The following is a 22337-nucleotide window of genomic DNA, read 5'->3' on the forward strand; positions in this document are numbered from 1 at the left end:
GAGGAAACCTCTTCTTCCAAAGTTGTTGTTTCTGCACCAAAAAGTAATGGTGAAATCCAAAGGGAACTTTTGGATTTAAAAAGAAAGGCTCTTGCCTTTAGAGACTTAAGGGAGAAACCGAAGAAGCTGAGGAAGTACTGAGGATGGCTAAGGTGCTAGAGTTTTAAATTGAAGAATTGGATGTCCCAAAGGATGTGCGTCTGCATGATGATCCAAAGGAAGAGAATCTCGAGAGTTTTGGATTACTAATTAACACTGAAAAGGAGAGGAATTTGAAGAATGATATGGAAGTGAGAAGGTCTACCCAGACAGCAGTGGGTCCAATTGACGAAGTAGTTAAGTTGTCAGTGGGTTCAGGAAGTGTAAGAAGTCATGCAGCTAATCCTCCTATAAGGAATCCTAATGTTTCCGTTCTCCCAACCTCACAGTTTGCTAAAGAAAACCAACCATTGCCAGTGGAATTGGGTGCTTCGGGTAAAACTCGTTCTCCAGCAGACAACCAGAGAGTTGCCGGAGGCTTTAGTCAGATGTCTCCACCTGTCCAATCTGGGAACTTCGTTGATTTGTTGACAGGGGATGACTGGATAAGTTCACAAAGGCCCGTGGAAAAACAAGATGATAGCCTAAAATTTGAATCTGTCGGTTCCTTTGCTGCCAGCCCTCCCATCCAGTTGGGATCCCTGACTTTTTCAAATGAAGATCTGGCTAGCCAAGATAATGCTAAAATTCATAAAGCGGAAGATACAGTTCTGGTCAATAAGAAGAGAGATGCTGATGAAGCAAATTCGATTCAGGAACCTGCTTCCCAGAGCAACCAAAGTGCCATTCGGCAAGAAATCCTGGCTTTTAAGAGGAAGGCATTAGCTTTAAAGAGAGAAGGAAATAAGTGCCAGGAAGAAAAGGAGAGATTGAGTAAATTGTGTGAAAAGAAATTGATCAAAAGGTCCTAGTTTGGGAGTTAAAACCAATAATGGGCTATAAAGCTTGTGATTTTCATGTTTAGTTGTCTTATGCATCTTCGTTGTCGTCGTACTAGGCATATTGACTAGTTGGGGGGAACAATATTCCCTTTTTACATTTGTGGAAGAATATGGAAAAGAAAGCAAAAGCAAATAAAAAAAACAGAGAAAGAAAAAACGTGGAGGTGGAGATCTGGAAAAGAGAACAAAAAAGGAAGGAGAGGAGGGGAGACGAAGGAGAGAGGGGGAGAGGGAAACCAGAGAAGAGAGAAAGGTAGAACAGGGAGAAAAAACAAAAAAGCAAACAGTAAAAAGAAGCAAAAAGTTAACAAAGTTAAGTGGTGTTAAGTGGCTTGCCACATGTCACGAAACTAGCAGGGAAACATGGGGGCACAGGAACTTTGGTAACAGGTAAACCAAACTCGTTACAATCCACCCACCTTAGGGGCCCGACGTCCTCATCGATACACTCACACCACACGGCAGAGTGGCTCTAATACCATTATGTCACATCTCGGATCAGCTCCGCCGTAGCACGATATTGTCCGTTTTGGGCCTCCCTCTCTCTCACGATTTTGTTTCTGGGAACTCACGAGCAACTTCCCAGTGGGTCACCCATCCTAGGATTGCTCTAGCCCAAACTTGCTTAACTTCGGAGTTCCCATGGAATCCGAAGCCAGTGAGCTCCCAAAAGGCCTCGTGATAGATGGAGGTGGACATGTACATATAAGGCACATCACCCCCTCTCCGTTGGTCGATGTGGGATGTTACACACCACGTCCAAAAAATAACTTATTTTCATTCTTATAGATAAGAGTATTTTAAATTAACACCACGTCAAAAAAAAAACGACGTCTTAATGGGTCTAATTAGGGTTGGTCAGACTTGAAACAAGTTAGTTGAAAATTCAGATGTTCTTCAACTTAAATCTTGGTGGCCCAAACATGAGCGTTTGAACTTTAGTGATCTGGAATAAGCAAATGACATTTTCTTTGGGGGAAATGAGGAATCAAACCTAGGAAATACATGAGTAAATGCTCTTAATTACTTGAGTTATACAAGCCCCTTGCATTTTTTGTGATTATTGAGCTACCCATAAATTACAAAGATCACAAAGAATCCAACTTAAAGTGGAACCGGATCAAGAAAAAGTGAAGTGACAATATCTTTCATAAGTTTTCCAACATGTGTGAAGCCATCTCCCTTTTCGTAAACCAGATCCACAACTCTTGTTAAATTGAGAACGCGCATGAGGACAGGCCTTGGCACAGCATTTGGCCTTATAAGGAGGTCCTCGTTTATATCCTTCCACAAATCCACAACTTGTTTGTTGAAAACATCAAGTGCCTCTTGCTCTGAGACTCCATGTTGCTTCATGTAGCAATCAACACTCGAAGCCTCATGCCCTCTCTCCTTCTCAGACTGCAAAAATATAGAATCCAAAGCATTTAGTTAATTGATCTTGTTTAATATTAATCTTATTCAGCGTGTGATAAAGAAAATTGTATACCTTGCAGCCGGCAATGTCATTCTTAAGCCTAAAAATGAAATTCGAAGCTCTGAGAATTTTAGGGTTATTAAACAACCACTCAAATGCCTCTTTCGTTACAACATCTCCCATGCCAAGTAAAGATATAGTTGAAAGTAAGTTGTTACCAACAGAAGCTGTTGCAACATGCATATACTCCTCCATGCATGGGATGCATCCTTCGTGTAACCATCTGGCCTCATCAAAGAAAGCGCGGGCTGTAGCTTTCCACTGCATTTCCATATGCTAAACGAGTGATTAAACGTAAATATAAAGATATAGTTCGAGCAGAAAAAAATTCAAAAAATCAAGTCCCTGATATATACAATGTATTGAAGGTCAAAGCTATGCTAACTATGAATCTACATACAGCTTCTTTTGCGTAGTGAACTCTACATGAATTTCCTTCCTTCACCATCTCTTCCTCAATTTCATTGAAAAGATTCAACAGTGTATGAAAAAATATTTGCATATAGTCTGGCAGTTCATCCATGCAATTGACATCCCACCTGAAAATTAGTTAAACTTAATCATTAAGCGTATCAATTTTAGTTCAGCAAAACAAAAAGGAGAAAAAAATATCTTTACATAATAAAAAGAAGGAACTATGATTATTTCAAACCTCCTAATTGCGTCCGTAAGGATCTCGAGTTCTTCGAATGTACCAAATTCATCGTATATATCATCCATCACTATAAACAGGACAATGGCTTTGCCTAGAATTTTTCTTGCGGCAGAGTATTGCGGTTCAAAATATACTGCCATTGTACAAAAGTACGATTCCACTACCCTATTTCTTGCAAAAGGCAGCTTCCTTTCAAAGTCGACTACTTTCCACCACCTAAACATGTATATAATTCCCTGATACTAATAATTAGTATGCATTTTGCACTGTGCAAACTAGATCTTTTATGCTCACATTTACAATTAAAAGAGAGACTTACCTAGTAATCTCACTGAGCTCCTTTTTGTGCAAAGACTGAACAAGATTGAAATCTAACTTTGCAAGTTTTAGTAGAGTTTCATTATGTGAAGCTTCGTCTTGGTAGATTGACATGTAATTCCTGGCACCTAACCTCTCTAGACATTTTAGCAGAGGTCTCGCCAAGGCTTGACTTATTTGTGCTGCCAGTGAATACCTTATATGGGTTATTTTGGACTCAAGGTGAGCGGTGGTGAAAACAAGAGCCTCTTCTAGTATATCTTCTCCATGCACCCTTAGATGTGTTGCTTCATACAAGCTTAGCATGCCAAACACATTGGCAGTCAAGCTTTCCTTGAAGTTACCGTTTGCATCTTTGAACTGGTTGAATATATCTGCTTGATTGTCAAAAATAAATAAAAAATAAAAAATTGTACAAAACACCCATATATGTACATATATAATTACCTGTTTGATTGTCAAAAAAGTGTTCAAACATATATATATATATATATATACAGTTATTCTCTTATCCGGATGTCCGCACGTTATTATCGTGCGGATCCTATTGTAAACAGGCAGGAAAACAGAGAGGGGTAGTACAAAATACACTGCGTCCGCACGATAATAACGTCCGGATGTCCGCATAAGAGAATTTCTGTATATTATATATATATATATATATATATGTGTGTGTGTGTGATTTTCTATGCAAGACGCTCTGTGTTCTTTAAAGAAATGACGCGCTGAGAAAACCTCACTTTTACTCAATTTTCTTAAACTTTTATGCATTTATCAACATGGTTAGTTATTGATATAGAAAGACCTTTTAGACAACCCAAAACCTGAGACTTAAACCCGCAAATCTAATTTAACCTGTCTAGAGTCAAAGTTTAGAATAGTCATTCTACACCCTAAGAAATCAGCCATTTCAATTAGTGGGGTCAAAACAAAAGAAAATTGAGTCAAAGTAATATTCGCTCGATGCGCCCTTTGTTTTGTCAAGAGGATAACTTTATATATTTACAAATTATCTATGTAGTGTGGACGAATGTGTCTGTAGATTCTCACTTTTATCACATTTTAAAGTGATATTTTCTAGAGGAGTCCGTTATGACACTTAGGTTTTAGGTTTATTTCACTCTCTCCACATGTACATTAATCTTGGGATATACCTACCACATGAAACATTATATCCATGCTGCCTTAGTAGCCGAAAGCCAAGAGCAACACTGTGCAGATCACCATCATAATTGTCATGATAGGTTGTACCATGTATGCGTTCCAGTGCTTCTTCGATCTCTCTTTCAAAATGGTATGCCACGCCAAGACGCTGGATTGCATCAATTAACTTGAGTTGATGTGCAAAACCATCACCTCCAGCTTTAAGATTTGTGAACACTTCCCTCCTCACTATTTCTTTCAGTTCGTCAACCTGCTTCTGGTAATGGGCATGAGTTATCTGCCATCATCAACAAATACTTAATTAAATCATCATCAGCAAAACCATTTGAACATTTTTGGTTTACAAAAAACAATAAAAAAAAATAATGAAAATGTCACTACATTGTCATCGGAATACTCATAGTTGATGAACCGATCTCCCCAAATGTTTGGGTGATAGTTTGCCGTGGGCCGAGCAATTTGAGGCTCGGCAATTTGAGGATGACTTACTACTTCTGGACCAGCTCGGATAGATGATACGGATTGTTTTCTTTTTGGTTTATAGAAACATTGAAGGTTGGGTGGTAGAGGCAAGCTTGGACAAGGGGAGGGATAGAGTGCAAAGCTAGAGGTGAAGTTTGGCGACATAGTTGAATGTTCGAACCACCGTGTTGGCGTTGATCTTATTATAGGAGTGTTTATTATGACCTATACGTCACGAACCCATGATGACATCAGACCAAAAAAAATTGATGAAAAAAAATAGTATTATTTGTACAGAGTAAACCGTACCTATAGGAGCATGATTGACATGTTCTTACATAAATAAAGCTTTCATATACGACATTTTCTCTTTGTTTTTCTCCTCGTGACCATTTAATGATACAGCACATGTATTAATTTGTAGTATTTGAAAGAAAGCGATTAGTATTTGTTTTTTGGGTGAAAGGACAAAGGAAAAAATTGCACACATGCGTACTACTTAATAGCAGCCACAAAAACCAGATGCACTCTCGCAAGATTTGTCTTTATCATCACAGTGTCAAAGTTACATCGAAAACATGAACAGAAATTCTATAGTGCTCCCACTGTATCGATACAGCTAAATTCAGGACCGTTGAATCACTTTGAATATATGACTTTTAGCAGGTTTTGAAAAAGTACGCTAAGTTACCTTGGCAATGGCCAGTGTCTAAAAAATCGATATTAACGCCAAAATATCGGCGATAATATCGTTTTTTTTGCCCATCGATATTCTGGGAATAACCCAAACATTTTTCGTCCAAATATTGAAATTGTCGCCGAAAATATCGCCGATATGTCGATCCCGATATTATCGAGCAACGTCAACACACAAACCGTTTTAATATCTCGATATTATCGAGATTATCGATAATATCGATACTCTTGAGATTATGCCCACGACCCCATCGCCATCTGGGTTTTGTTTGTTTGCTGGGAAAAACTCGGAAATTGGGTTTTTGGAGCGGAGGGTGAAGGAGGAAGCTTTGTGGGTATGTGAGAGAGAGGAGGTTTTGAGAGGGAAAGAGGGTTTAGGGGGGTTTTTGGGGGAGAAAGAAGGAGAGTTTTTGTGGGTTAGAGGGAGGGGTGTGGGTTTGGAGAGAGAGGAAGAGAGAGGGGAGGGCTTGGTGGTGGTGGCAGCCATGGGAGAGTTGCAGAGAAGGCGTGTGTTGAGTAAGCACAAGCGCAAAGCGACAGTGGAGGGAGGGAGAGCGTTTTGGGATAAGATCGCTTAAAAATATCTATCTTACTGTGATTGCGCAAAATTAATGAGGGTAGTTGGCTATTTCTCAGCCCATCGACTTTTTATGTTACATGAGATGTTGTTTTTGAATCAGGTTCTTGTTTTTGGGCTTAATTAGGCCATCTCCAGTCATATGGCCAAATGTAGTCCAGGGCTAAAAATTTAGCCCTTCAAAATATTAACTTTTTAAAGAATAGTTTAGGGCTAAATTTTTCCATCTCCAGCCATGCAGTGCTATATTTTAGGATTCTTCATATTTTATTATATATATCCACCTATGACATTAACTTACTTTACTTTTGGCTTTTAAAAAGCAAATGCATGGGCCCACAAAAATTTGGCCTAGACTAAAGGTGGGCTATATGTGGCCTGGTTGGAGGGCTAAAGGGCCAAATGTGGCCCTCCAAATTTGGCCAAAATTTTATTTAGCCCATGGCTGGAGATGGATTTTGCATTATTTTAGGGCTATATTTGGGATATAGCCCATGGCTGGAAATGGCCTTACGTCTTGATATCTTCTTGACTGAGTGACTGATGGAATCACCATTTGGTGAGATAGCCTCACAAACAAAGATTCGCATTGGAAAACCTTTTTTTTTCTTTTCTTTTTTTTAAAAATTATTTTATGTAAATACTTCAAGTCACCCTCGTCGTTTTGGGGAAAGGGACCATACTTAGGGGCAAATTAAAAATTTAAAAATTTAAAACAATTAAAGGGAGGTTGGTTTTTATTTTATTTTTGGGACGAAAAGAGAGGTTGGTTTCTTCTACTATCATTACTATTATTTTCCTAGGTCAAGTTGCGCATGGAGGGATTCAAACCCCTGCCTTTGTGAGAACAGTCCAGTGCCTTATCCAACTTAGCTTCGTACTAAGTCACTCATGTATCTTACCATGCAATGTATAAAGTGTAAAATATTGTACTAATTCATTATATATAAATGATTATGGTGTGTTTAATCTTTTTTCATTAATTACTACATATTTTCTACACTCACAGTGTTTGCCAGCTCGCTATATAATCAACTTAAATCAGTTAAATCCATCATGCAATGTATTTCCTTCCAATTTTTTTTATGATAAACTAATAGATAATTGACTAAATAAACATCCTGCAAAGTTTCAATAAAAATTTTCAAGTTTTTCTTACAATTTCCGTGGTTTTTATTTAATTTTTATCGATATCGATAATATCCCGATATTTCCATCGAAATTTCCGTGTTTTTGGCTTACCGATATTTCCGATATCACCGATATTTTAGACCTTGGCAATGGCAACCTCTCGTGGCAAGAATAGCAAGAGAGAGAAACAAAAGGCCCAAAAGAAATTATGTTCACGTCGGCACATCATTGGGTGGCAATTTTCAATACGACCCAATACATGATTCAAAATTCGCATGAAAAATTATCGGGTCAATTCGTACGATTAAATTTTCGGATCAACTCATCACTAACCCGTTTATAAACAGTTGGGTTTTGGGTCAACCCGCTAACCCATTAAAATACCTATATAACTCGTTTATTAAACGAGTCAACTCGTCAACCCGTTAAAATACTCGTGTAACCCGCTAACCCGCCAACCCATTTCTTTGTTTCTTCTTCATTTTTTTCATTTTTTTAAAATTTCTTTTATTTCTCTCTCTCAATCTTCATACATAGAGAGAGGCAAAATGCAACCACTATTTTTATATATAAAAAAATAAAAAAATGCAATTACTTGATTAAATTATCAAAATTTAGGATTTTTTTGTTTTTGTTTTTTATTTGCTACCACTTAGCGGGTCAACTCGATACAACCTGAAACCCACACAAGAAATTAACAGGTTGAGTTTAAGTTGAGCATTCTTGACACGTATATAATCCTGACACGACATCAACCTCACACAATACTACCCATTGCAAGCTCTCTTCTTTTCTTCTTCTTTTTTTGGTGTGCAGTGCTCTATTTTTTATTGCTAGACTAAACCTCCATTCTTGATCACACAAAAAGAAACCTCCATTTAAACAATATATATATATATGAGAAAGACAAATATATGATGTATATTACATATATAATTATCTGGGTCATAATTTATTTTGACAAAAAGTTAAATAAAAACATAAAAAAACTTATATTAATAATGTGAAACTAGAGAAACTAATATAATATATGAAGAAAAATTATAAGTTTTTTTTTCTCATTTATCTTTCTATACAAACTTAAAAAATTTCTTCATACAAAGTCAAAAAAACTTATAAGTAAAAATTTAAATCCTACAAAAGGAATAAGTAATCTAATAAATTACAGAAAAACTTTAGTAAACAGAAGAATATTAGGTATGAAATAATAAGACGAGGAAACTTTTAGAAAATATAAGTAGTGGAGGTTTTTTCTTTTTTGTTGATACAAACGATAGTGTACTAATGTGAGAGTTTTTATTTATTTATTTATTTTTATTTTTTTTTAAATCATTCGAGGCCTACTTTGATTGTCACATGCGTTGATATATAGTGAGTAGGGTGTGCTTTGGTCCCAGTATTCTTTCTACGTTGTAAACCTTCCATATATAACATGTTTTACATATAACATGTTTTTTGTTCTTTTCTCTCCGTCTTTCTTCTCGTGATCATACCTCTGTTGGATGTAGGAATTATTATTATTATTATTATTGTAGCCATTTTTTGTTGTTGAAAGGGACAAGTTAGTGATGAGATATAATAGATTATAGATGTATTAATTTGTAGCTAGCTAGAACACATTAATTACTATTTTGCTTTTTTCTTTTTTGAAAAAGGACAAAGTTAATAATTGGATAAATATCTATACTGTCTCCTTCTTTGGATCTGCATGCCTGCCACTGCTAGGTTACTGAAATGCACACGATTTGTTATATCTTTTTTTGGTCTGAATATATACACATAATCTCAAATAAACTTAGTTAAGTCTCTTTCATAAAGTCATTCCGCATTTCATTTTAATGATTTGACCGTCTAATAAGTCTTAATTCATACCTCATTTCTTCAAAAAATCACCCAAGTCAGGAAATATTCCCCACGTTCAACAATGCAAATATTTTCCTCCTCAACCTCATCCTCAGGTCTCTCTCTTTTCTGAGATGTGTCTCTTTTTTTTTTTAAGCTTAAACTTTTTGTTTGTTATTTGTCCAATTCAAGGGAATTTATGAATGGAGATTCACTATTATACCCAAAATAAGGACCCAAATTATAAAAATATCCTATATGAAATGGACTTTATAAACACACCTAAAGCTCATTTACAACATAACAAAAAGAGGCTTTTAACTTCTTATAAATTACAAAACTGTCATCGATTTCTTAAAACAAGTCCAAACCCAAAACACTCAATGGGGCATCAAAGTAACTTAATAATCAAAATTAAATTAAATAGAGACAGCTGATTTTTTTGGGTTTGTTTATATAAATTAAATGGTGTAGGGTTTATTTATATTTTTTATGCTAAGAATGGGTATATGACTAAATATCTCATTTAGGAACAAGGTTCTTTTTTTGTTTTCTATTTTGTTTTATCAAAGAGATGGAGGGAGAGATTAGAGGTGTCATACGGACCGGGCAGGCCCGTATCTTTAGGTCGTGTCGGAACGAGGTAAATAAGTTCAATGGGCTGAGTCAGCCCATATTGGCCCAAAATTCAATAGACCGACCCATTTAAAGCCTATTATTAAATTATACTTGTTTTAGAGAAAAATAATACATAATATTATTACATTTATATCTTAAATTCGAGTCTTTTTTTTTTTTTTTAAGAATATATATTAAAATTTAATGTTTTCTTTATATATAACATAATGATTTTGTTTTTCAAGTTTCAATTGTTAAAACTCAAACAATAATCTAGCCATTTTCTATTTAAATGTACTTTAAATAAAATTATTGACCTCTTTTTCTTATCAACTAATAAATATTATTAGTATATGCATAATTATAAAAGAGATTTAAATGAAGTAATAAAAAAAATTACAAAAAAAATGCAATACGTGAGTCAAATTTGGTGTGGGCCCATATCGGCCCGTTTCGTGGCTCGAGCCCATATGAGCTCAGACCGTGAACTCAGGACGAGATTACCCTCAACAGACGGCTCATGTGCCATTCACGTGGTGTTTCTCACGAGCATCTGGATGGAATTGCGGAAAAGCTAACGGTAAGGGCAAAATTGGAGAATAAATTTAATACGAATGTTAAATTGGCTGAAAAAATAATCCAAAGTGGACATTTCAACAGTCGAAATAGTCCAATGAAGTATTTGGCAGTGTGCTCAGCACTCAACTTGTAGAGAGCGAAATTGAGCCATGAGAAAGAGCGAGAGGTGTGTTCTTGTTTATTTTCTTCGAGGGTTTGGTTTGTGGGTAGACATAGAAACTGGAAAGATGCAAAACGTGGCAGTATTGGCTGATTTTTGCTATAATTCCATGGTTCATAGAGCTGGGGTTAGTTTCCTTTGTTGTTTGTGTTTGAAAATTAAAAAAAGAGACTGAAAGGGATGGGCTAGAATATGAGATGGGGATGGTTTTGGAGGTCTGCCATTGGTAAGGGAGGGACGATGGGGGACGGGGAATCATGGAGGAGGAGGGGAACATTCAGCCAGATCAGTTTTTTTAATTAACAAAGGGCAAAAACAGGAACTGAAAAATATGGTTGGGATACATGTCACTCAAATATATAAGGGACAGAGAAATTGGGTACAGAAGATCTCAGCTCCTCTATCACAGGTTGGAGATGCTATTGACATTTAGATACGGTTTTGTATTGACAGTTTCTCAATCCAATAATAATAACTTAGGGGCTGTTTAATAATCATTTCATTTTCACATCTTTTTGTTTGTTTTTTTTAAATACTGAAAACTGAAAACATGTTTGATAACTAATTTCAATTTTCAGATTTAAAAAAAGTGAAAACTCATTTCAAAATCAGGCTTAATTTCAAAATCTACCAAAAATAGATTTCAGATTCTCGTTTCTCACTTTTTCACTTTCTTTTTATTTCACGCGACACTCTCGCTCTCTTCTCCGTCTCTGTCACTCGCTGCTCCATCCGTCAATCGCTCTCTCTCTCTCTGCTCTCTCACCTTCTTCTCTCTGCCCTCTCGCTCTGCCTCCGTCTCCTTCCCTGCTCAGATCTCCCTCGCTTAGTTAAGGTATGAAAATTTATGTATTCTCTTTGATTTTTACTTTGTTTCTCTCGGATCTCACCGCCTCTCGGATTTTACTGTTTTTTCATGTACGTACGATTGAGAGTGGTGTTCACTCATATGTAGAACTATGTATACAACCATGTGATATATTTATCGAAGGTGGCCTCTCCCAATGCATTGATCATTTCCTGTATTCTAGATTGTTTGAATTGGACTTCATATAAAAAAATACAAAAATAGCAGTAATAAAATAAAGCAAAAAAATAAAATTGATAATTGAAAACTGTGATCAGTTACCAAACAAGTTTTCAGTTTTCAGTTTTTGAAAACAATACACATTATTTCAAAGTTCAAACAAACTTGGCGACCCCAAGATCCCCTAAACAAGACTAAATCAAATCAAACACTTGGACAACAGCACAACAAAGGACCTTACACTCAAGTTTCATCTTATCCAACTCATAGCGGCACAGGATTGATACACACTGAAGCAACACTATCTCTTGTGACCTTCCCAACATGTGTGAAGCCATCTTCCCCCTTGTAAAGAAGATCAGCCACTCGTGTTAAATTCAGAACCCGCTTAAGTACAGGCATCGGCACAGCAGTTGGTCTGAGAAACTCCTCGTTTATGTCCTTCCACAAATCCATAATCTGTTTCTTAAAAACATCAACTGTCTCTTGCTCTGACACCCCATATTGCTTCATATAGCAATCGACACTAGAAGCAGCATGCCCTCTTTCTTTTTCAAACTGAAAAAATAAAATCCAAAATTAATGTCTTTTCGGATCATATGCGTGTACGTAATTACTATAATTTGTACTTACGTTGGTCGAAACAATATCATCCATGAGCCTGAAAATGGTGTTTGTAGCTCTGACAATTTTGGGGTCATTGAGCAACCACTCAAATGACTCCTTTGTTACAATATCTCCCATGCCAAGTAAAGAGATGGTTGTAAGGAAGGTGTAACTTATAGAAACCGTTGCAACACTCATATACTCCTCCATGCTTGGAATTCGTCCTTCGTGGAGCCATCGCGCCTCGTCAAAATAGGATCGAGCTTGATCTTTCATCTGCACCATATATATATATTGAGCAAGAACAAAACTAGTGTATATTTTGAAAGCTAATTAAGTTGTGCGTATATCATGTTTTACATACAGCTTGTATTGCATAAGGAACTCGGTCTGATCTTCCTTCCTTGACCATCTCCACCTCAATTTCATTGAAAAGATTCAAGAGTGCATGGTAAAATATTTTCATGTAGTTTGGGAGTTCATTACTGCAATTGAGATCCCACCTGAAACATATAATTAAAGTAGGAGTGTTGAAATAAATTAAATGAGATATTCTCCAAGAAAAAAGCAAGAATTAATTGTTTGTTTCAAATTAATTAACCTGTCAATTGCTTCAGTAAAGACCACTAGTTCTTCAAATGTGCCAAATGCATCGTAGATATCATCCAATATCGTTAGCAAGACACTCACTTTCGTCATAATTTTTCTCCCCACAGAATACTGAGGCTCAAAATACACTCCCACTATCCAAAAGTACAACTCCACCATCCTATCTCTTGCAAATGGCAGCTTCCTTTCAAAGTCTAGTGCTCTCCACCACCTAAACATTTATATGTAAATATATTACTCCCAAATTGAACTTTGCAAGTAGATCCCTCATGTCATGCACACAGATATAATTAAAAGAGAGAATTCATTATATTACCTAGTAATCTCTTGTAGCTCCTTTTTGTGTAAAAGCTGAACAAGATTGAAATCTAACTTTGCAAGTTTCAACAAGCACTCATTATGTGAAGCTTCGTCTTGGTAGATTGACATGTAACGCCTGGCACCTAATCTCTCTAGACTTTTTCTCAGAGGTCTTTCTAAGGCTTGAGTTATTTGTGCAGCCAATGGATTGCTTACACGGGTTGTTGCAGACTCAAGGTGAGTGGTGGTGAAAGCAAGAGCCTCTTCTAGTATATCTTCTCCATGCACCCTCAGATGTGTTGCTTCATAAAAGCTTAGCATGCCAGACACATCAGCAATTAAGCTTTCCTTGAAGTTACCATTTTCATCTTTGAACTTGTTGAATATATCTGGTTTTGATGATCAAGAAATGGACAAAAAGATAAGAACTAGAATAATAGTAGCCCAAAGTCTCTCACACTTAATTTCTATATAAACGTACCACATGAAACATTATGTCCATGTTGTCTGAGTAGTCGAAAACAAAGAGCAACATTGTATAGATCACCATCATCATCACTGTCATTGTCATGAAGTGTAGTATGCATGCGTTCCAATGCTTCTTCTATTTCTCTTTCGAAATGGTATGCAATGCCAAGGCGCTGGATTGCATCGATTAGCTTGAGCTGATGTGAAAGATCACCTGCACTAGTTGTGAATACTTCCCTCCTCACAACTTCTTTCAGTTCGTCAACCTGCCCTTGCTTATGAGCGTGGGTTATCTGCAGCAACAAATTAAATGGGTAAAAACATGTCGAAAAAGTTTTTATAAAATTGAAATAACGTCCATATAGTTGGTGAGAAAGAGTAGTGTTCTCTTGCGAGAGACTTTTGTTGCCAAACTAATAATCTAAACCACACAATCAAACGAACATCATCAATGTGAATCAGATTCACAAAAGAAGATTTATAATATTTAGGCAAATAAGGTGCACGCATGATATCCATTACATACCATGTCTTGTGAATCATCATAATTGATGAACTGATCTCCCCAAATGCTTGGGTGAAAATTTGCTGTCCTACGAGCAATTTCATCTGGCTTAGCATTTTGTGATTCAGCTGACGAACCAACTTGGACAGACATGGTTTGCATGCTTTTTTTCTTTTGTAGGGAAAGCTTAGTCGGTGTAGATCACAATGCTTATACAATCGTGTATATATAGGCAAGGATCGGGATATAGGCTCAGTTATAGCGCAAATAAAAAAAATCAATTAAACTGCATATCAGAAAGTAGATTAATTAATATATAATAAGAGCCACAAAAACCACCCACTCTTATCCTTCAAGATTTCTCTTATCATCAGTGTCAGGGACGGAGCCACACTAGGACCAGTGTGGTCACGGCCCCCACTCAATTTTTTAATATTTTAAAAATAATATACTGTAATGTATTTGTATATATATTATTTCAAATACTTTACGTTTTGATATGTACCCACATGTGTTGTGGAGGACCTATGAAGGCATAATGAGGTGCTTCAAATTTCCCATTTGCTCAGCTGGTAGTGGTGCACTCCAGGTATACAGATTACCTTATTTCCATTTTCAACATTTAAGTAAATTTCTTTCTCCTTTTACTTTAATTTATTTTTTATATTACTCCATTTACTTAAGTTTACAATGTAAATAAGGAAGTACCCCCTATTTGGATTCAAATAAAAATACTAGAAAATCAAATTCCTACCAAATCAAAATATGAAAAATCGGTTTTAGTGCAAAATACAATTTAGGTTAAAAATGATGGCTCATTAAGTCAATATATACTTCATACTAAAATCCCATAAAATCAAGTTTTCTTATTTGATGTGTAAGGAATAAAAGCCGCCAAAAATTATCTTGAGAAAATGATTATTCCGAAAAACTATTTTTCATACTTAGTCAATATTTTTACATAAAATATTTTTTCATGTATGATATGAATGCATGAAGGGACCTAAGGTTTTTTTTTAGTTTGTGAAATTTTGATTTTTTTTCTTTCTATTGGGTTTAATGGGGGGAAAAGCTTTAAAGATATTTGCTATATCGCTACTATTTGTCTATCTCTTGCAATTTTTCTTGCTCAGAATGTATTTTTCTATCTCTTTGTTGAGGACAATTATGATTGCAACCAATAAGCAATATAATTCTTGACATATGTGATATATATATACTATTTTTCGTATGTATTGTGAGTTTGAATTTTTGATTCTTTATAATTTGTAAGAGGCCCCCACACACATGAAATCCTGATCAGTGTCAAAGTTACAACCGACAGGATCATGAAATCATTTTTGCATGGTAAAATAAAAACAGAATAGCATCTGAGGACGTTTTGATATTTCTTTTTTTTCTTTTTTTTTTGTCTGAAAACGTTTTGATATATCACATCAATCACACATTGGATTGAAAATGATAACAATAATTCAATAATTTGTTTGGTATTATACATTATTAAGGGGTTGGATTAACTGAAATTTGCTATTACATGACTTAGTATAATCCAATCCAACGTAATCCCAACCTTTTGGTAGGATTCATAATCACATTTGGCCTAGTAGGATTAGACATAATCCAATATTCCTTGTTATTTTTAGGACACCAAACATTTGATTAGGATTATGAATCCTATCCAACTACATAATCCAACTCACCAAACGGACCTTTCAATTCTACCTCATAATCCAATCCAATGCCAGTCACCAAACATGACCAATAATTATTGCAAAAAAAAAGAAAAAAGCAAGAAGTTATGGTTTCCAAAACCTTTCTAAAGCTGACAAGTCTCTACTCTTTTTTCTTAAGAGACTACATTTTATAAGCTTAATTACACCAATTTTCCTTGAAACTTTGGTCAAACCCCACTATGTCCCCCAAACTCAACCTGGTCCACCCCTTGACCGAGGTTTGGTGACCCACTTTGCCCCCTGCCATCAACTCCATCCAAAGTTTGTTAACTTTGATGACATGGGGGGGTGTTTTTGTAATTTCATACACATAGATCATTACCACAAATTGAGTGGTAAGTGGATCCCACCTCTACATAAATAAATAAAATAATTATAAATTAAATTAAATCATAAAAAACCCTACCCACCCCCCTCCTTAGCCGCACCAATCCTCACCCACCCACACCCGTCCTTCCTCAGCTGCACCAATCCTTACCCATTGACTCAGCCAAAGTGGTCATCCACCCCACCCCGCCGACGACAAACCCTCTCCTCCTTGCCACTGGAAACACCTCATTTTCTCTCAATATCTCTCTCCCCATATGTAGGGCTGGGATTTTCACCCGACAAACCAAACTAGTCGACCCGACCCAGTTTTTTGGACTAAAAAACCGACCATTTCGGTGTCGGTTGGTTATAGGGCGGTTTTTTTGGCCCGAACTGATATTCTCGATTGTCGAAGCAATTTTGGATATCCAAAACCGTTGATAAACCGAACCAGACCGATCCCTAACACCACCACTTTAAATTTTGAAACCCCAGCCGTCTTCTTCCTTTCCCTCAGCATCTTCTCTCTCTCTCTCTCTCATGTCTCCTTTCTCTCTCACACATCTTTCCTGTCAGCCGCTGCCTCCAACACTTCTTGATCCAGCGAGCCACCACCTCCAACACCTATTTGCTTTTTTGTTGAAAGGACAAAGTTAATAATTGGATAAATATCTATGTGTCTCCTTTTTTGGACCTGCATGCCTGCCACTGCTAGGTTAGAAACACAAGTGTACTGAAAGCTACACGAGCCACACACTTATCCTAGCAATTTTCTCTTATCATCTGAGTGCCAAAGATTTGACCAACAAAAAAAAGAGATATTTAGTCATATATAAAAGAGATATTTAGTTATATACCCATTCTTAGCATTAATGATATAGATATACCATTTAACTTCTATAAACAAACCAAAAAAATGAGAGTTTGCCATGTTGAATTTAATTTTGATTATTAAATTACTTTGATGCCCTATTAAGTGTTTTGGGTTTTTTTAAATGAGGTTTTTGGGTTTGGCTTGTTTTAAGAAATCGATAGCAATTTTGTAATTTATAAGAAGTTAAAAGCCTCTTTGTTATGTTGTAAATGGACTTTAAGTGTGTTTCTAAAGCCTATTTCATATATGATTTTTTAATAATTTGGACTCCTATATTGGATATAATAGTGAATCTTCCAAGAAAAAAAGAGTGACAAAGACCGAAAATATGAAATCATTATTGCATGGTAAAATAAAAACCAAATAGCATCTGAGTACCACACAACGTATGACCAAAAGGTCAACTTAACAAAATGCTTAAATTGGTCAAATTTGAAAATCATCGGGTGTAAATTGATGAAATTGAAACTTGGGGGCCCATATTAAAAATGACCCAATTCTTTAGGGAGTCTTTTGATGTTAGCCCTATACAAAATAATAATTTTGTTTTCAAGTTTCAATTTTTAAAACTTAAACAATAATCTATCAATTTTCTATTTAAATGTACTTTAAATAAAGTTATTATCCTCTTTTTCTTAACAAATAATAAATATTATTAGTATATACATAAGTGTAAAAGAGATTTAAATGAAGTAGTAAAAAAATTACAAAAAAAATGCAATACATAAGTTTAATTTGGCATGGGCCCATATTGGCCCGTTTAGTGGCCCGATACGAGTACGGCCAGAGCCCATGTGGACTCGAACTGTGAGCTTGGGCCAGAATTGATGATTTATCTAAATAGGCGGACCCAACATGGTCCGTTTATTAAATGAACTGACTCTAGACGAACCGAATTGATCCAAACAGACCAAACCGACCCAACACAACCCATTTACACCTCTAGGAGAGTTGCAAAGGATGGTCCCACGAACCAGGCCGGGCCACTCTACACAATTATTTCATGGGCAGCTTGAAGTATGAACAAGTCCAATTTAAAATAACTTGGGCTGGCCTAGCATCATGCCACCGACACTTGAAATAGAGACCCAACCCAAAACAAAAACAAAAATCCAAGTTTTTATTCTACTACTCTTTCGTTATAATTGCTGCCAAAAAAATAATAATAAATAAAACACACACACTTATGGCTTCCAGAACCTTCCCAAAGATGACCAGCCTCCACTCTCTTTTTCTTGAGAAGTCTATATTCAAAGAGCTGACAAGGACTTCCAGCATTTCTAGGAAGCTCTCTAGCAAAACAGTAAGTGTTTCTCCTCTGGTCTGGTATATACATTCAATTCATTGAGACTTTTTATTTTTTCTGGGTCTGATTTGAGACTTCAGTCTAAAGAAAGATACAGAAGGGAAATTAATACGAGAAACAAAGGGGAATTGTGCGTGTCAAATGTCAATTTCATTTCTGTATATGTTTTTTTTTTTACCAATTCAATTGGAACATCAAAAAGGAAAATACAGAAAGCCCAGAACATAAAATCAGTTTAAGAAAGAGAGAAAAACAAAAATCAATAACAATGCTTCAACTCTTGTTGAAGAGCTTGCTCAAGCCACAACCGAGACTCATCCATAAGCTCAGGACTCAATCTAAACATCAAAACGCAGAACTCCATCTGATTAAGAGCCCCATCACCGTCGAAATCGCCTTCCTCCAACATGGACCGTAGATCATCATCGCTCAGATCCTGCAAGCCCAGCAGAGCAGAGTTCCGCTTGAGGCTCTCAAAGGTGATGACCCCCTTGTTAGAATCCATTAACAAATTGAACCCATTACAGAGCTCTCCGATTAAACCATCCCCACCAAGCTTGTCTGCCATGGTGGGCAGCAAATCTTGGAAATTGGATTGTGGGTTCTGCTGAGAAGCCATTGACAATCTGTAAATTGAGAAGAAGGAGAGAGAGAGAGAGAGAGAGAGAGAGTGTGAGGTAGAGAAGGTATGTTTGTTGGTTGGGGAAATAGAGATGTGGAAGAGTATATAAAGGAAGGAAGGGAAGAGGGGGGTTGGGTTTTCCAAGAAAGAGAGGCCATGGAAGACAACTCAGGGACAGATAAGGGGGAAGTCACTCGGTCTGTCTTGCTGAAGCTGCCATTGGGTTTCTGAGAAGGTCGTGAGGGGTATAATCGTCAAAGGATGTTTGAAAGAAAGGATTATTATAGGCGTGGGTAGTGAGTGTGAGTCGTGACCGCGTGATGGCCTTGGAGTTGGAGAATGCTTGGTCAAGAGAAAGATGCTCAGGGGTAAAAGTGTCATTTACTAGGAAGGTGTGCTTGCATTTTCTTCCTTTCTTTTCTTTTATGGAAGGAAAGAGATGGGATTTTAAGACCGGAGGCATTTTCCATTTGGGACAACTTCCATTCTCTTTCTCACACGTAATACCGTTGCTATTTGTGGTGTGGAAGTTTGCTAGAAGTTTGTGACAACTGACTAGGCTCTTGTCAGCGAGGCGACTCTCCAAAAGCCAAAGATTAATTGTCAATAATTAGGGAAGTCAGTTTTTATCAAAGAATGGAAAATGGAATTTTTTTTTTTTTTTTGGGGTCAAAATTTGTTTGAGCAAAATTCCCCACGGGGAATATTCGTACGTAGATTCTTTGACCTTCGAACTTCCTTCTCTTTCTTCTCCCTCGATCCCTATGAAAAATGTTAGAGTAAATAAACCACACCGGGGGGATGTTAGCCAAAGGCCCTCTGATGTTTAAGTAAGTTAGATAATCTTTAGGAAGATATAAAAATAACAAAGAAGATCTAAGTTTTTTCTACAGTACGAGATAACCGGGTGGATAGAGCCGTGTGTGGTAATGGCCGGAGCCATGAGCGAGAGAGAGAGCCGAGACATGAAGGCTATGGTGTTTGTGGCTATGTTTCTAGAGAAATTTATGATTTCTAGAGGTGGGAGGATGAAGGAAGAGCTTGGGCTTATGCTTGATGCGAGGCTTTATAGGGAAGATGAAATATTTCAAGGATGGGAAAGTATGAGAAAGAGCTGTGATGGCTGCTCAAAAGATGGAGTTCTGATGGTTGCTCAGATGCTTGCAACAACCAAAAGAATGGTTGTCTTTGCATGGGCCATGATTCCCAGTTTATAGAAGGTGAGGACTCTCTATGATTTCCAATAGGTAAAAGGAAGTGTTGGAATCAACCTACTTCCAACGAGTAAAAGGGAGCATTTGAGACATGCTTATTTTCAGCAGGTAATACCAAGCATATGAAACTAATTATTTCCAATGGATAAAAGGAAGTTACATAAACAATTTGATTCTAGCGAGTAAAAGGAAGTGTTGGAAACGACTTGTTTCGAGCGAGCAATAGGGAGCCGCGGAATTGGCTTGTTTCCAATGGATAATATGGATGCACGGGAAAGTATCTCATTTACTTACCCATATGGGAGAACTTTTAATAATGGGCTTGAACTTTTGTGCTCCCAAGCATCCCAAAGTCTCCATTATCCAATAGGTTCCTTGGGCCTTATGGACCTCCGTAACCTTCCACACTATGACCCCTCATGCAAGCCCCGTGAACTGTATATGACTTGGGTTCATGTGAGCTTGATAGGTGATTTGGTATAGGAAAAATGTATTAGCTTTGCATGGAGTTATTTGGCATGTGTTGCAATGGCTTGGGCTTTTGTGACAGTGAACCATTCTTGATGGTGACCAAGCTTAGTTAGATATCAGATTTAATGGAATAGTTTTGGCATGGGTTTCATCGCTTAGCATGACATGGATACTATTAGAATTTGTGTAAAAGCTTACATACATATTTATTTTATTGAATTAATTCCTAAAATATAATTGGAATTAGCACATGACCAATTTATCTCTTTATTTCGTATTTCATTTTGGGCTTTTAATGCCCTTAGTATTCTCATGAATTTTTTGGCCTCAACACCATGATAGTCCATTATAGCTCTTCATGACTAAATAACACCCATTACAAATTAAAATGCACCTTTACAAATTGCTATAAAAAAAAATTGATAATTGTAATAAATGGGACGATTGTTGAAAAAAGGTTAAACATATATTAATTAATTTTGATCATTGCATAAACGAATCATGGGAAGGAGAATGAATTTTATTTATTTTTATTAATTTCAATCATTGTGATATGAGCCATTTTGTTCCATTTGCACCAATGGACTTAAGAATGACATTTTCAAAGAGTCCATTCTTCGGAACAATGAGGAACTTGTTAAATTGGTCAAAAGAAAAGCTGATGTAACAACTCCCATAAATAACACCGGCCGACCCGATGGTGAACCGGTTTGAGTTTTTTCAAACCGTCGAGACCCAAACCGGACCGCTTCCATGTAAATTTTCTAAAAATTCATAGTAAGTGCACTGATGGGGAGTCGAACTCTGTTCAAGGTGCAGACACAAAGCCCAAATTCCACTGGAATGATGCGTCTTCTTGTGAAATGCATGTATGATTGTAATATTTATTACAATCTAAAAGAATTATAAAAACATTATAAAAAAAAGTTAGGTTTCTTGCCCCACGAACTCTCCTTTTCCTATTCTTCTTTTCTCCCAGCCATCGCTTTCTTCTTTTCTCTCTCCATTTTTTCTTTTTTCTTCTTCCTCCATTTTTTCTTCTTTCTTCTTCCTCCCGCCACTGGCTGCATCTTCTTCTCCTTCTTCTTCTTTCCTTCTTCTTCTTTTCTTCTTCTTCCTCCCCACGAAGTGGTCTTCAAGCCCTCAATATCAATTCAATCCTCTGCCTCAATCTCAGTTCAATCCTTTGCCAAACCAAACCGCACCGCACCGACTTCTTGGGGTGCCGATTGTAGTCGGTCTTACATCTCCTCGGCGCGGTGGCGGTCTCCAAAATAACTACGCCGATGACCTCCGGTTCGGTGGTCGACAGCTCTTCCAAGCCATGGTTATCGAACCGTGTGCAGCCCTAAATAATAGCACACAAATCATGAAAAGGAAGGAAACATATACATATGCTGTAGAGTCTTCAATGCACACCACATATATACCAGTTACAATTTACAAACAATACACATATATAGGAAGGAAAGGAAACTTACCCTTGATTTTCAACAGAATCATCAGTTCAAAACTCTCCAATTTGCTAGATAAAATGTCTAAATATGCAAGAACTACGAAAATTAGGGGTATACCAAAAACCCCAATAATTAGGGTTTATAACAGAAACAAAAATTACAAAAAAAAAAAAGAAA

General features: G+C 36.6%; 3 protein-coding genes across 4 annotated transcripts; all 3 read right to left on the reverse strand.

Moving 5' to 3' along the window:
- Positions 1-1883: 1883 nt before the first annotated feature.
- LOC110754994 ((-)-alpha-pinene synthase-like) lies at positions 1884-5338 on the reverse strand. Of its 2 annotated transcripts, none has more exons than XM_088252728.1 (7): positions 4976-5338; positions 4589-4871; positions 3432-3804; positions 3110-3328; positions 2858-2996; positions 2470-2718; positions 1884-2381 (listed from the first exon to the last, which is right to left on the reverse strand). In XM_088252728.1, exons 1-7 carry the CDS (start codon positions 5219-5221, stop codon positions 2085-2087), a joined length of 1806 nt encoding a protein of 601 aa, XP_088108854.1. In that variant the 5' UTR covers positions 5222-5338; the 3' UTR covers positions 1884-2084. The 2 variants fall into 2 exon arrangements, with proteins under 2 accessions (XP_088108854.1, XP_088108855.1); XM_088252729.1 differs by having other exon boundaries at positions 2292-2381; positions 2616-2718.
- A 6537-nt stretch (positions 5339-11875) lies between these two features.
- Positions 11876-14391, reverse strand: LOC110754995 ((-)-alpha-pinene synthase-like). The gene is made up of 7 exons (XM_021956134.2): positions 14196-14391; positions 13683-13962; positions 13218-13590; positions 12894-13112; positions 12657-12795; positions 12320-12568; positions 11876-12244 (listed from the first exon to the last, which is right to left on the reverse strand). Exons 1-7 carry the CDS (start codon positions 14334-14336, stop codon positions 11951-11953), a joined length of 1695 nt encoding a protein of 564 aa, XP_021811826.2. The 5' UTR covers positions 14337-14391; the 3' UTR covers positions 11876-11950.
- Positions 14392-18524: 4133 nt separating this feature from the next.
- On the reverse strand, positions 18525-19205 carry LOC110754993 (calcium-binding protein KRP1). The gene has a single exon (XM_021956133.2). The coding sequence runs from the start codon at positions 19013-19015 to the stop codon at positions 18656-18658; it is 360 nt and encodes a 119-aa protein (XP_021811825.2). The 5' UTR covers positions 19016-19205; the 3' UTR covers positions 18525-18655.
- Positions 19206-22337: the final 3132 nt, after the last annotated feature.

Source organism: Prunus avium, chromosome 4 (assembly GCF_965620075.1).
Source record: "Prunus avium chromosome 4, drPruAviu1.hap1.1, whole genome shotgun sequence".
Taxonomy (NCBI): domain Eukaryota; kingdom Viridiplantae; phylum Streptophyta; class Magnoliopsida; order Rosales; family Rosaceae; genus Prunus; species Prunus avium.